This window comes from Nerophis ophidion, linkage group LG19 (genome assembly GCF_033978795.1).
Source record: "Nerophis ophidion isolate RoL-2023_Sa linkage group LG19, RoL_Noph_v1.0, whole genome shotgun sequence".
NCBI classification, from domain to species: Eukaryota; Metazoa; Chordata; class Actinopteri; order Syngnathiformes; family Syngnathidae; genus Nerophis; species Nerophis ophidion.
The window spans coordinates 13808452-13823057 of NC_084629.1; the positions used below are offsets into that span (position 1 = coordinate 13808452).

At 39.4% G+C, this 14606-nt stretch overlaps 1 protein-coding gene across 1 annotated transcript; it reads left to right on the forward strand.

The window, feature by feature from the left end:
* Positions 1-1720: 1720 nt before the first annotated feature.
* Positions 1721-14135, forward strand: sik1 (salt-inducible kinase 1). The gene is made up of 14 exons (XM_061879209.1): positions 1721-1999; positions 4026-4215; positions 4291-4407; positions 6739-6802; positions 7332-7493; positions 8334-8458; positions 8545-8668; positions 8757-8977; positions 9054-9203; positions 9287-9406; positions 10088-10319; positions 10887-11129; positions 11257-11446; positions 12237-14135. Exons 2-14 carry the CDS (start codon positions 4060-4062, stop codon positions 12703-12705), a joined length of 2373 nt encoding a protein of 790 aa, XP_061735193.1. The 5' UTR covers positions 1721-1999; positions 4026-4059; the 3' UTR covers positions 12706-14135.
* The last annotated feature ends 471 nt before the right edge of the window (positions 14136-14606 follow it).

The window sequence follows — 14606 nt, forward strand, 5'->3', positions numbered from 1 at the left end:
TGACTTGATTGTTTTATGATTTCAGTATGTCAACAATAGAAAGTACAGGTTGCCCAAACAGTGCTGATGGTTGCATAAGACTTTTGAAAAGTATGCTTAATTTCTTGGATTCTATATTTAAGTTTTTATTTAATACAATAATTAGATCATTGTAATTAAATGCATATGTAAATTATATTCAATTATGTATACTGTATTATAAACATATATACACACACAAAATGCATAGTTAGATTTTGCATAAGACTTTTGAAAATTAAGTTAAATTTTTTGGGATCCTACATCTGAGTTTTCACTTAATTTAATAATGGATTAATTCTAATTAAATGTATAGTTAAATTATATATATATATATATATATATATATATATATATATATATATATATATATATATATATACCGTATTTCCTTGAATTGCCGCATGGCACATAGTATGCGCCTGCCTTGAATTACTGCCGGGTCAAACTCGCTTTCCAAAATAATTAGCGCATGCTTACTATTACCACTTGGTCAAACTTGTGACGTCACGAGTGACACTTCCCCTATCATCATTTTCAAAATGGAGGAGGCTGATTTCAATACCGGTAATTTGAAATCGCATAAAGGGAAGAACATTAAGAGCTATTCAGTAGGATTTAAGGTCCAAGCTTACATCACACTCAAATGTTTACTGCATACCTTTGGTAAGTGCCGTGCCGGAGTGAGAAGAGGTTTTAAAATAATTAGCGCATGCTTACTTTTACCGCATGCCTTTGGTAAGCGCAGAAGTGAGAAGAGGTTTTAAATTAATTAGCGCCCTGGCGGCAATTCAAGGAAATACGGTATATTGCATGTACACACATATATACACACAATGCATATTTATTGTGTTTGTAATGTTGCAATTTATTGCCATACCATATCTCGTTTTAGTGGAATATACAACTTGTTGTTATAACCTACTGATTGATTGATTGATTGAAACTTTTATTAGCAGATTGCACAGTTCAGTACATATTCCGTACAATTGACCACTAAATGGTAACACCCGAATAAGTTTTTCAACTTTTTTAAGTCGGGGTCCACGTTAATCAATTCATGGTATTAATCAATTCATTATACTAGCAATATAAATAAATATTGCTAATAAAAAAAAAAAAATAAATATATATATATATATATATATATATACATATATAAGTGTAAAGTGTCTCCTCTGGGGGGCGCCAGAGAACCTCATGGTTGTTTTTCTAATCTAAAATGTACCAACATTTCTAAACTAATTAATGTTCACATTAAAAATATTACCTTTTTAGTTACTGCGTTTAAAAAACTGATTCTAAAAACAATTATACATTTAGATAGTATCGTTTATGTACTTTAACAATATATTTCCAAATAATTTAATATAAAAAATAAAAAAAAAGTAATTGTAAAAGCCATAAAAATGTAAAAAATGAATGCAAGTACAGTACATAGGAACTTAGGTGAACTAGTGCTAACCCTCACCGGTTGCTTCCTCTCTCTCTGGCGCTCAAACATCACGTGGTGACACATCTCCACCACTGACGTCACCCCGCTCATCTCCCGGCAACCCGTTCATCAGCACTGACGTCACCGGGAGCCCGAGCCTCGCTGTTGCCCCGGCAACCCGCGCCTTGCGCTCGTGCCCGGCCCTGCCTGCACTGAGCTGGGGGCTCTGACGCTGGTGTGACGTTAATATGGTGGCTATCAATTTGTCATGGCGGAGGGCCGGGGAGGAGGGCTAAGAGGCGGAATAGAAGGAGGAGTTCCCCCGAGCCAGAGCTTTCTCACAGCCGCATTCCGGCGGATAGCACCGGCACACAGTGGCAGCACAGCCCCGGGTCTAGTCACCTTATCGCCAGGCGAGGAGGATAAACTTTCTCCCGCTTGTATTTTCTTTTTTTTTTTAACAACACGACGGTGTAATGGTTCCTTTGTTTTGCTCTTCTTCTCAGAAGCATCACAGAAGGACGTTTATGTCCACTAATTTGTAAGGTAAGACTCCTATTTTTATTGAATTTTCACTTTCTGTCACTGAGTGTATTTAGCTTGAACCCTGCTAGCTCAACTTTATTGTACAGTATTAAGGTTCAATCATAAGCTAACTTTCACCACATTATAATACAACACATTTATTTAAAGTACTTAAGTCTCACCTTGGTTGTAGTAGTAGCTATTCTCATGCCTCTTTATTAGAACACAACAGCCTCCACTATCCAATAAGTGTATTCACATATTTATTGTAGTTACTCACATGTTTCCAATTAAATTAAATTGCTTAATGATGTAATGTTGCTATTTACTGTGCTTTGCTGTGTCATATATGTAATAATGTCAACAAAAGGTCATTTACGGTTGCATTGCATCATACACGTAATGATGGGAGTTAAAAGGACATCACATTAGATAGTTCCACTCTATCATTATTTATTCATGTAAATTGCCTCTATAACGTGTTTCTATGCATATTTTAGTGTCTTACTTGCTTCAAAGTGTGCTATATTCTCAACTTGTGCCTTCTTTTCAATAGTATGTAATGTGATGCAATTTTATTATGAGAGTTGAAGAACAAATCTCATATATCCACACTTTCATTTTCTACTCATGTCAATTATTGCCTGCATATTTTAATATCATACTTGCTTAAAAGGGGGCTATTTTCTCAACTAGTGCCTTCTTTTCAATAGATAAATACACAGTATGTAATGTGATGCAATTTTACTATGTCAAAGATGCACCGATTATGAGAATTAAACAACAAATCTCATATATCCACACTTTCAACTTCCACTTATGTCAATTATTATCTGTATATTTAAGTTATACATAATACATTTTAATAATTTTATGTCTAATTTTCATTTAGTGACAGCTTTTGCGGCTTCACGTTGGAAGAGGGGTTAGTGCGTCTGCCTCACAATACGAAGGTCCGGAGTAGTCCTGGGTTCAATCCAGGGCTCGGGATCTTTCTGTGTGGAGTTTGCATGTCCTCCCCGTAAATGCGTGGGTTCTCTCCGGGTACTCCGGCTTCCTCACACTTCCAAAGCTATGCACCTGGGGATAGGTTTATTGGCAACACTAAATGGTCCCTAGTGTGTTATTGTGAGTGTGAATGTTGTCTGTCTGTCTGTGTTGGCCCTGCGGTGAGGTGGCGACTTGTCCAGGGTGCACCCCGTCTTCCGCCCGATTGTAGCTGAGATAGGCGCCAGCGTCCCCAAAGGGGATAAGCGGTAGAAAATGGATGGATGGATGGATGGACAGCTGTTGCTTGTGGTTAAAATCCATCCATCAATTAACTAATTACTTTTTCATCCTAAATCATAGTAAATTGCATCTGTGCTGATATTTACAGTTATTCTATGTCACAATCCGAATATAACAGGTCTTTAAAACCAAAAAAAAATCTAGTGGGGGTTCAAGACTTTTGCAAAGCACTGGACCGTTCATCTTGCTCACATAATGTTATTGTCCCTAAAAGGGTGCTATTTTCCCAGCTTTTGTCCTCTGGTAATTAGCTGATATGCTGCAGGGAAACTAAGATGTCACAGCAGCATCCTCGCCAAATCTTTCCATACATGTGTATGCCTTTAAATACAATACAAGCAGCGTGAGCAAAAAAAAAATGCTAGAAAGAAAAAGATGCTTACATATCCTTATCGGAATTAAGCTGCAAAGCTTCTGGTGGCTTAACACTGTGTTGTTCATTTGTATATTTAAGTGCCTTATTTGCTTAAATATATGCTATTTTCTTAGTTATATATTGTATGTTTTTTGACAAATTTCTTGCCAACTTACACTTGTATCTGTGTTATTTTCTATGTCATGCATCTAATAATGCGATTTAAACAGTGTGCAGTATAAATATCCACACGTTCATCTTCTGCTGATATGAATTATTACGTGTATTGTTTGTCACTTCAAAAAATGTTTGTCCGTGTGCCCAATGTTGGATCAAAAACTTGTTATTATCTTGTAAAAAGCATGCAAGAATCATTGTACCTTTATCTCATGTTTACTTTAGTCCAATCGCCCCATCCTCCTGCCTTTGGTGCACCATGGTGATCATGTCAGAGGTCAGCCGGGGGCCCCAGCCCAGCTTCGGCCTCCAGGCAAGGCCCCTGCAGGTGGGCTTCTACGAAATCATCCGCACACTAGGCAAAGGAAACTTTGCGGTGGTGAAACTGGCCAAACACAAAGTCACAAAAACACAGGTAAGTCCCTACCTTCTCCTTCTAATATATGCATTTGAATATGTTTTTAAACAAAATGTCATTGTTTCTCCTCAGGTGGCTATAAAGATTATCGACAAAACGCGACTAAACCCGTCTAATTTAGAGAAAATCTACAGGGAAGTACAGATTATGAAGCTGCTCAACCATCCTCACATCATCAAACTCTATCAGGTGTGTGTTTATGTGTACATACTTATTTTATTGCAGCCACACTAGAAAGTCTGTCTGAACAACGTGAGAAAGTGTTGTATTTCTGCACAACCTTGTCCTTAATTGTCCACTGTGTTGTATCTTAAGTCACTCGACCCGTGCGGTCATTTGCTGATTCAGAGACCACACTAGCTTAGTGCAATCCCCTTTGACCTCTAATGTATGTGTATGTGTTTTAAAAGATTAAGTGTAACACCCAATGTTGTGTCAATGAGTGCATTGAACAGTGCATCCATAAGATGCTGTTTTTTTTGTCAAACAATGGTTATATAAGTTGTGGAGTTTGCAAGAAAGGGGTTGCGGGGATCACGTTGGTTGACAGAGTTTAGCGTTAAGTCCGATTAGCGTCCATTGCATGTGCAATGTGTCTGTCCGTCACGTGAAGGCCTCCCCCTCTAAGATAATCAAATTGGTGAATTAAGAGAGGATCGACTCTGCTGGCTCCACGTGACACGTGTCTGGCAACCAAACCACACAACATACGGCGACAGTAAACAACTGCACATTTTCTTTCTCTTATTCTTACCGCCTGGTTTACACTCTGATGTGTTTTTCTTTGCCCTGCTTTGTAATATGTGATATTATTAATTACATTTGCGGGTCTAAGATGGCTCAGTTTGTTAATCATAAGACAGATTGATGATATGTTGTTTGTGTTTTGTTGTAGACCTTTATAAGGCAAGATGAATAAGTCTTGTTAACAGGAAAAAGTGTCATTCACTGATGTGAAAGTGTCTGTGCTCACACCAAAAAAGCAGTTATTAATCTAAAAATTAAAATACTGTATATGATAAACCAAGATTCATTTTCATCGGGGCTATTAAAAAGTTTTATTTTGGTCCAAATGTTTCAATTACTATAATGTAAGTAGTATGATAATCGGAAGAAAAATTTGCATTAGGGTAGAAAAATAAGAAATATGAATACATTTTCAATCTCACATTTCTATTGTACTTCCAAAATATCCACTTTTTTTGCAATAAAATTACTGTTTTTTTCCGGGTAGAATTATTCTTGTAATATTTTGACTTAGTTCTTGTTGTACACTTTTTTTAATATATATTTTTTGTACTTTTACTAATTTGTTCCAGTAGTATTACAACTTTACTCTTCTCATGGTAACGAGATTTGTGTAACATTTTAAGGTTTTCTTTTTCATTGTAAAATTACAAACATTTTGTCTCGCAAGTTCTCTACTTTAATTTAGTAATATTGAATAAAGTTTATTCTTGTGACATAACTTATTTTTTGAAGTGTCACAACTGTATACCCTTAAGTTTTCTTAAGCATTGCAACTTTTGGCATACTGTACAATTACAATGTTATCCTTGTATAATACAGGATTACATTTTTTTTCATATAACAATGTCTTTTTTGTGCTTTCTCACTGTTCCATGAAACCTGGTTAGTGAGATCGAAATCCTCCGTCTATGGCTCTAACAATTACATAAACTGCATATTTGTATAAGTCATTGGTTTCACACATTGTTTCATGGCCTCGTCTAGAATGTGAATGACAAACAAAATGAGTGAGTCAGCCTTTTTAGCCCTACCTTGTCAAATCTGTCACATACGCATCATGTTATTTTCTCGCCGGGTCGCACGTCAGTGAAGCTACCGTAGCCTCCATTGCTCTCTGACCCTGTGTTAGCCTTTAAACTTGCACCATAAGACGCCTTCTTTGCTTTACCGCCGCAGCACTTGATGTGCTCTGCGTGATCTCCATTGCTGTGACGTCAGCTGCACCTTGAGGTGACATGCTCCTTCTCGCATATAAAGGTGTCTACTCTTTCGACTCAAATCATTGGGAATGATCTAATATTCTTCCGGTTGGACACAAGGCCAACATTACGGTACAAATGAAAATGCTGTAGTTGCGCAACTTTCACTATCAGCTGATTTGAGCTCTGTGGAAATAAATAGATTTTCAAGATGTGAAGGTTAAGAATGTTGTCAGCTGTTGTCAGCCGTGTGAGCAGTTTCTTAGAAATTAAAATCAGGAAATACGACACGGCCCTACTTTTTGGAACTGGGCCGACAGGCTTCCTTAATGACAGGCAGAGAGCCTCAGTCGCCTAGAAAAGACACCTTTTGGCTATTCTGTTTTTCAAGCAATGTCTGAACTTTGGAGTAGGTCACAATCTGTTCAATATTGTGATTGAATTGCACACAGTTGCTGTTAAAACAAAAATCACTTGTACTGCTGTGATTCTGTGTGGAACTGGCTGACTTTATTTCCCCACATGATCCCAATAATAGTGGGTTTCTTTCTGTTTTCTCTCTCTGTTTTAGGTCATGGAGACCAAAGACATGCTGTACATTGTGACAGAATATGCAAAGAATGGGGAGATGTTTGGTGAGTACGACTGCACAGTGGCAAATAGTACATAAACAAATACAATACTGTATGTTCTTCTACGCAAGCTGTTGAACTTCATAGCACCCACAGACTAGTTAAGATTGAATCAACAGTGCCTCTGCTGGTTGCAGCCATGTAGTGCACTCCATTTCGTCTTCATTGCTTCAAAACCTGATTAATCGATTATTATGATCATTTTACTACTCGTATAAATGCAGAGATATTACGGCTGTTGGGCTGTTAATTTTTTTTTCTGACGTTTTATTGTGGGCAGAACTAAAGTCAATGTTTTTTTTGGATCTAGTTAAACTTCCGTATGTTTGTAACAATACCTGAGACTTCAACATGTTAGTTTATTTTGACCAAAGCTGTAATAATTTTACATTGAAATATGGTTATGCAACAATGCTCAAGTATTGCTTCCATTCACCCAGATTGCAAAGATACAGTCTCTTATGCCACTTGTATGGCTTTGTTTGTTTTCAAAGGGATTTCTAACCATCTCACCATCATTTCTCAACTTCAGATCACTTGACCTCGAACGGCCGGATGAGTGAAGCCGAAGCGCGGAAGAAGTTTTGGCAGATTCTCACAGCGGTCGACTACTGCCACCAGCACCACATTGTCCACCGTGACCTCAAAACCGAGAACCTGCTTCTAGATGCGAACATGAACATCAAGCTAGCCGGTACGTTCCACTATATGAGTCAACAGGCATTTACTGCTGTTTCATTCCCATAAAAAGAATATGCAAAGCCTTAAGATTGTCGCCTCGGTTTAATTGCTGCGCTTTCTATGCGCTAATTAAGTGTGATAATTGGCCGTGTAAGCATGTGGCATGCGAGGAAGTTACGCTGGCATGCAAGAGAACAAGCAAGCTAGTCACTGCCGAGCTATTATGTAACGCGGGGCCGTGAACATTGAACTGGGAAAAGTAGTACAGGACGAAAAAGTAGAGCTTTAGTGAGGTCATGACGAAAGGTGTCCATCCACACCCAACTCACCTTAACATATACGGTCCTCAAATATTGCAGCTTCATCAATTTGCAGATTTTTTTGAAATCTTTTTTTAAAGCATATCCTACAAATTTTTGGTCCCAAAGCAAGCATTTTCAAGCATAAACATGGCTAAATAAAGTACAAATATCAATAGTATTGTAGTATTGGCCACTAGAGAGGACCTCACCAATCAGAGCGGCCTGTTCAGTATTTTGGCCATTGTTTAACTCAGCCTCAAGCAACATCTATATTGGTTTAAAAGAGTGTAGAGGTAAGCAGGTTGTTATGCTTTAGCTATGAACATACACAATTTATAATTAATGAGTCCTACTTTGTGGAATCTAATTTATTCATGTCCAGACCAATTAACAACAATGAACGAGGGACGACTGTACATTGCACAGCAGCAGCAAAACCAATGTTGTAATTAAGTTTAAGAACTTTTTTATTTTTTAATATCTCGGGATTTAATTTGAATATTTGTTGTCGTTTTAATTGCATAATCATTTGTTCTGTGGTTATTTTATAGATTTTGGATTTGGCAACTTCTACAATGGAGGGGAGCCTCTGTCGACATGGTGCGGCAGCCCCCCTTATGCGGCCCCCGAGGTTTTTGAGGGCAAGGAGTATGAAGGCCCTCAACTTGACATTTGGGTAAGCTCTTACAAAAAAAAAAAAATCAAGCTAGACGTGTTATATGTAATATTTACGCCATGTGTATTCCTCCCCGGCCCCCACAGAGCCTCGGTGTGGTGCTTTACGTGCTGGTGTGTGGCTCGCTTCCATTCGACGGGCCCAGCCTTCCTGCACTTAAGCAGAGAGTCACTGAGGGACGCTTCAGAATCCCCTTCTTCATGTCCCAAGGTAGCTAGCAATAAACACTACAGATAGCACTGATTATTTCTCGTGAAAGAAAAAGAAAACTAACTTGCTCACAAACAATCCCCTCCAGAGTGTGAAAACCTCATCCGAAAGATGTTGGTTGTGGACCCGGCTAAGAGGATCACCGTGGCCCAGATCAAGCAGCACCGCTGGATGCTGGCAGACCCCTCAGCCGCCAATCAGTTTTTGAGCCACTCCTTGACAGAGTACAACTCCAACTTGGGGGACTACAGTGAACCTGTGCTGGGCATCATGAACACCCTGGGGATTGATCGCCAGAGGACCATCGAGGTGAGCCAGACTTACAAAACTAGAAAAAAGAGCTTTAGCAGTGGCGACAAAGCTAACCTTATTGTTTGGCCTCCAGTCTTTGCAGAGCAGCAGCTACAATCACTTCTCAGCCATCTACTACTTGCTGCTAGAGAGGGTCAAAGAGCATCGCAACCAGCAGCTCAGCAGGCAATGTGGAAGCTGGATCCAAAGACCCAGGAGCATCTCCGACACCACCGGAGCGGATGTAAGCTTCATCGATAAACAAACCAGCTGACTTTTTTTTAGCCAAATTAAAAAATCGCTTCTAAAAGTCTCTATGATTTGCAGCAAATCGTCATGAAGTCTGGTGGCGGCTTTAGAACAGCGGCGTTCTCGATTCCACCCAAAAAGTCTCAAGCTGCTCCCGTCTACTTTGAGATGGAATGCGATCAAGGTGGAATGATCCAAGTAAGTACAGAACAACAGATTACCAAGGCTACCGGTATTATTATTATTATTTTGGAGGCCTTGGCCTAATTTAATAAATATTTAAAGCGACAGCTAAAAAATATATATATATCATAGATTTCTCCTCACTAATTTGGCTAACTCTTGTATTTTTATAGTTGAAAACTTGGATCAAAAAACTATAAATATCCACATTTACCCAGGAAACAGCTGGTACATTGATCAATTCCAAAAAATTGAAGACCAATCTCTTTTTTACAGACTTGAGGAAATTATTTTTATATTTTTAAAAAAATACTTTGCCACCCCAAATGTATATAATTTAAACTAATTATTACATTATATACACATATATTTATTTATGTATATATATACATATATATATACATAAATAATAATGAAAACATTTCTTATATAAAAAAAATATATATACGGTATATCATTTTATTTTATTTTTTTAAATATATATGATATCAACATAAAGCGTTATTAAGCCTATGAAAGAGTAAATGTTTGGATAAATGTTGAGTAATAATTACACACTGAAAGAGGTAGGTTGTTCAATGCAGGAAGGCGGGACTTAAACAGAATCCTAAGCCACAATGCAGTAGGACAATACATGCCAACTGAAGTAGTAAAACCCCTTTTTAATGCGGTTACTCACCTCCTCTCTTCCGACAGCGCGTTGTCTCTCCGGTGGAGGCCAGCCTCAATCGCCTGCTGTGGAACCGCTCGATTTCGCCCAACAGCCTGCTGGAGACCAGCATAAGCGAGGAGGTGCGACCTCGAGACCTGGAAGAGGAGGAGGCGGTAGAAAGTCTCAGCCCTCTGATGCCCCCCACCGCCACCACCTCCCGCCGGCACACTCTGGCCGAGGTCCACTCCGCCCGTTTTCACCAGTGCAACCTTCCATGTAAGTAGTCGTCACCTCCATTCTGCCATCAAGGATAAGAAAATAATATTGATTATGGTCATGTTTATTTTCAACATAAAGTTACATTGATGAAAATCCTATTTTACACCCGCACAACTCAATGTAATTGAAAAGGACTAGGAAGAAGTAGCTTATTTAAACTCATCCCTTTCCTATTCATATTTCAAAGGTTAAAAAATATGATAAGTACTGGTAGTAATTAGTTTTTATAATTTTTTATTTAATAGATAGACTTAGACTTCCTTTTTTATTGTCATTCAAATTTGAACTTTTCAGCACAAATAAGAACAAAGTTCTTTGAAATATGCTGGGCTTAATGACATTTAATTTTGTTCTACCTGTTCTATGGTTACCGTCATATTTTTCCTAAAGCAAAATAAAGGCAATGATGCTGGAAAATCATTGCACTTACAGTATTAACACCAATCAAATTTCTCTATCATCCGCTAAATAAATATCAGCGAATTGATATATGCAGCCCTCAAATTGTGTATGCTTTTATTTAAAAAATTCCAAGTTAATTTTAATTTCTATTTCTACTTTCAGGTATCATGGTCAGTCCATCTGAGGGCGCCTCGTCCGACGGCTGTCTAAAGTCCTCATCTAGTCCCGCCCGCGCTCTGCAGGCTCCTATGGGGGACATGTCAACACCTACAGCCTACGGGGCCCTCCTGCCTGCCGGCGCCCCCCTGACCCTCTCCTCTCACCTCCTGCCCCAAGTCCAGGGCAGCCTTCCTTCTGCAAGCTTCCAGGAGGGTCGCAGAGCCTCTGACACCTCCCTGACACAAGGTACCACCAGAGCAGCGCGGTGAATTCCGGCCTAATTTTTCATCCTGTCTCATGTCTGACCGCCCCGCCTGCCTTTAGCGGATCACAAGGTGGTATTGTGTAACATTCCCATGTCTCTTGTCGGCAGGCCTCAAAGCATTCCGCCAGCAACTGAGGAAAAACACTCGCACCAAAGGGCTCCTGGGATTGAACAAGATCAAGGGTTTGACCAGGCAGGTGGCTCCGCCCCCATCGTGTAACCGGGGGAGCCGCGGTTCCCTGGGCCCCGCCCTATCCGAACATCGCAGCATGCTGGAGGAAGTGCTGCATCAGCAACGGTTAGTCACATAAAAGCCTGATCCGCCTAACATTAGTCATACTAGTGTAAAAAGAAGCTGACCCACTGTTACGATCATCAGTTTGTGAATGGGCGAATGTGGAAATACTGTCAAAGCGCTTTGAGCTCCTTAAAAAAAAGTGTACAAAAGCGCTATAGAAGTACAACCCATTTACCATTTACGATAAAAAGTAAAAACAAAATCGGTCAATAAACATTCAGGAGTCTTATAAAAAATGTACAAGATTCTTTTTTTAATACATTTTTGAAAATTATTGTGATTCCGCAGTGAATTTATTTTTGTTCAGCACCCTTATTAAAGATTGTAAATTGTCAAACAAGCGTAAAAAGAAGTTAAGTGCTGTTCAGGTGAAGATGAGACTTGCAGTTCACCTTTAAACACTGTTAGACACGCGTCAAAAGAAGCTAAATATTATTCAGTTCAAAGTTTTCAAGTTGCTTTGCATAAAGACCTTGCGCATGGCTCTTTTTAGCATTCTCATTTGTTATAAAAGTGTAAAAAGAAGCAAACCACTATTCAACGCTGAAACACGAATTAGTATTTTCATGTAAACTTGACGCCAAATGGTACTTAACCACAAACACAGGCGTGTTTAAGGTGTACAATGTTCCATTTCCTGTTCTATGGTTATCATCACGTTTTCTCTTTTCCATCACTCACAAAAAAGCGTGAAGTAGAGCTAATTCTTTAGTTTCCCAACAATGTTGGGTGTATTCCGAATTTGGCTAAAAGTACATAAAGTGATCATTTGTTTATTTTTTTTTTTCAGAATGCTGCAGATCCAGCACCAGCCGCACCAACCTCAGGTCCAGGCTGCCCAGGCAGGACCTACCCAGAATCCCCTGCTGTTCCTGTCCCAACAGCAGCCGTCGTCTCCTCCGCCTACTTCAGTATTTGCTCCCTCCTCGCTAATGGAGGCACCCTGCCTCCTCCAGAGCGAGCCTCAGCACACTCTGCCTGCTCCGCCGGTGGTCCTGCAGCACGGCCTGTGGCAACAAGGCCTGGAGGCCACTACCACCTCCTCCATGTCACCCGTGGCCTCCGCCGCTTACCTCCTGGAGGCCCGTCTGCACATCAGCCCTCATGTCCACCATCACCACCATCATCCTCATTACCACGTGGGCTTACAACAGCCGGGTGTTGCACACTTGGACAACAACCCCGCCATGTGGGGTGTGGGCTCCAGGGTGGAACCTGACATGCAGAAGCCACTGAGCAGCTGCGTGATGGTCAAATAAGAAGAGCACTCATTAAAAAATGAACAAGAAGACGAGGACAGCGTTAAGCTTTTGATATCATATAAGCTAAAAGAGCAATAACCAAACTCTGCACAGATAAGCAATAATAAGACTTGAATGAAGAAAGGAGGCACCATATTTTTTCCTTCTCCTTCTTTGTCCTGGAGTGAGGACCAAAACAAATCTTTGTGTCTTCTGGCCTCTCCTGACTGGCGCCGTGCAATTTTAACACTATTCATAAAATGAAACTGTGATCTCTCTTTTTCCTTTTTCTTTTATTTTAATGTGCAAGCTGTGCAAATGCTGCTTTTTTGTACCTCATAAGACGACAGTAAAGGAACTAGGCTTTTTTTTTTTTGTCAGCAAAGCACAACTACTGGTACCTTGCATCTAGCACATAGTCAGCACCCTCTGGTTTTAGTCTACTACCATCTAGTATTAGGACGCACCTACTCGGCCCTTGTCTATCCAACAGGGGACAAAGAAATGTAAACGGATCCAAAGGCTCATAGAAAGAACTTTTATTCGGTTGGTGCCCAAACGGCTATGACTCCCGCTGGCGGTACACAAGTTTTTTTTCCCTCAGAACAATGGCTTAGAAACAGGATTTTGCAGACAAATTCTCCCAGACCTTAAAAAAACCACTATCAACGACGAATAATCCCTTTTTTGCGACTGCCATTTGCCATCACGGTTTAGCGTTGAACATGTGGCTCCTAATTTTGCAAATTACGTTTTTCCCGCAGTACTGGATCATGGTTGTGTACCACCACCGGTGCTTCTACCACAGTTACAGAATATCGGATGTATGGAAATGTAGAGCAATAAGCATATTCACGAGCCAAGAGTGCAATAGTTTGACATAGGAGGCTGACAGGTACGAGATGTTTATTGTAGTTTTTATTTCAACCAAAGAGCCGAAGAAGAGCGCTATGGAAACATGAGCGAGTTGCCACAGTGTAGCACAGCCCAGGCTGTCACATTATAAACTTACAGTAGCAATATATTAGTGCAAAGATCCACGTAGGAAACGTTGCAGTGTCGATACGTTTGCACTCATTACCAACCCTTGTGCCTTTTTATATGAACAAAAAATGTGCAAGCTCCCACTCTCTCACACACACAATGCTCCTCGCTGTGTGTGAAAAGAAGAAGCAGGATTGCACTTTATTCCTATTGTTAGCGTTTGTTTGTCGTCGCGACTGAAACACTAAAATAAAAACACAAAAAAAAAAGAACGTGACGCAGAACCTTATTTTGATAAATGTGTTTTGGATAAGACAAAGTATTTCATGTTTGTTTTTCCTGATTTGTTACTTGACTGACTGTGTGTGTGTGTGTGTGTGTGTGTGTGTTTGTGAAAGAATGTCCTTTGAAGACTTGTTTATTTATGTGGCTATTTATTTGAATAAAATTCACTTCCTAAACGACTCAGTGGTTTGTATCGCTTTGTTATCCAAGGTATAATTACTGATAACATATCAATGGTTCACTTTAACACAATTTTAGCCTCAAGACTTTGACAGTATTCCAATATTGGGGTTTTATCATTTTTAGTTTTAGAGTAATTCATTACTGCGTGGCAATGAATTGTTGCACCGTTCATTATTTTAAATACCCAAGAAAATGGCAGATCATTTTTGGATTTCAATTTTCTTAACTGTTTATGCTGAATTATCAATCAAGATCGTATTGTATCATGTAGTATCAAAAATAAAAACACTAGTCAAAGATCTTCTATGACATGAGCTTGCTGCTGTTTCGAAAGGACCTACTGCAAAACAGCCCTAGTCAAAGATCTTCTATGCTGTCTTTATTGGTTGTATATATATATATATATATATATATATATATATATATATATATATATATATACATACATATTAAAAAAAGGAGCATCC

Excerpts from the sequence above, each read along its gene's own strand:
- sik1 (XM_061879209.1), top strand. The coding sequence starts at position 4,060 with ATGGTGATCATGTCAGAGGTCAGCCGGGGGCCCCAGCCCAGCTTCGGC. Across the intron at positions 4,408-6,738 it reads ACATCATCAAACTCTATCAG|GTCATGGAGACCAAAGACAT; the intron begins GTGTGTGTTTAT and ends TCTCTGTTTTAG. Across the intron at positions 11,447-12,236 it reads GAAGTGCTGCATCAGCAACG|AATGCTGCAGATCCAGCACC; the intron begins GTTAGTCACATA and ends TTTTTTTTTCAG.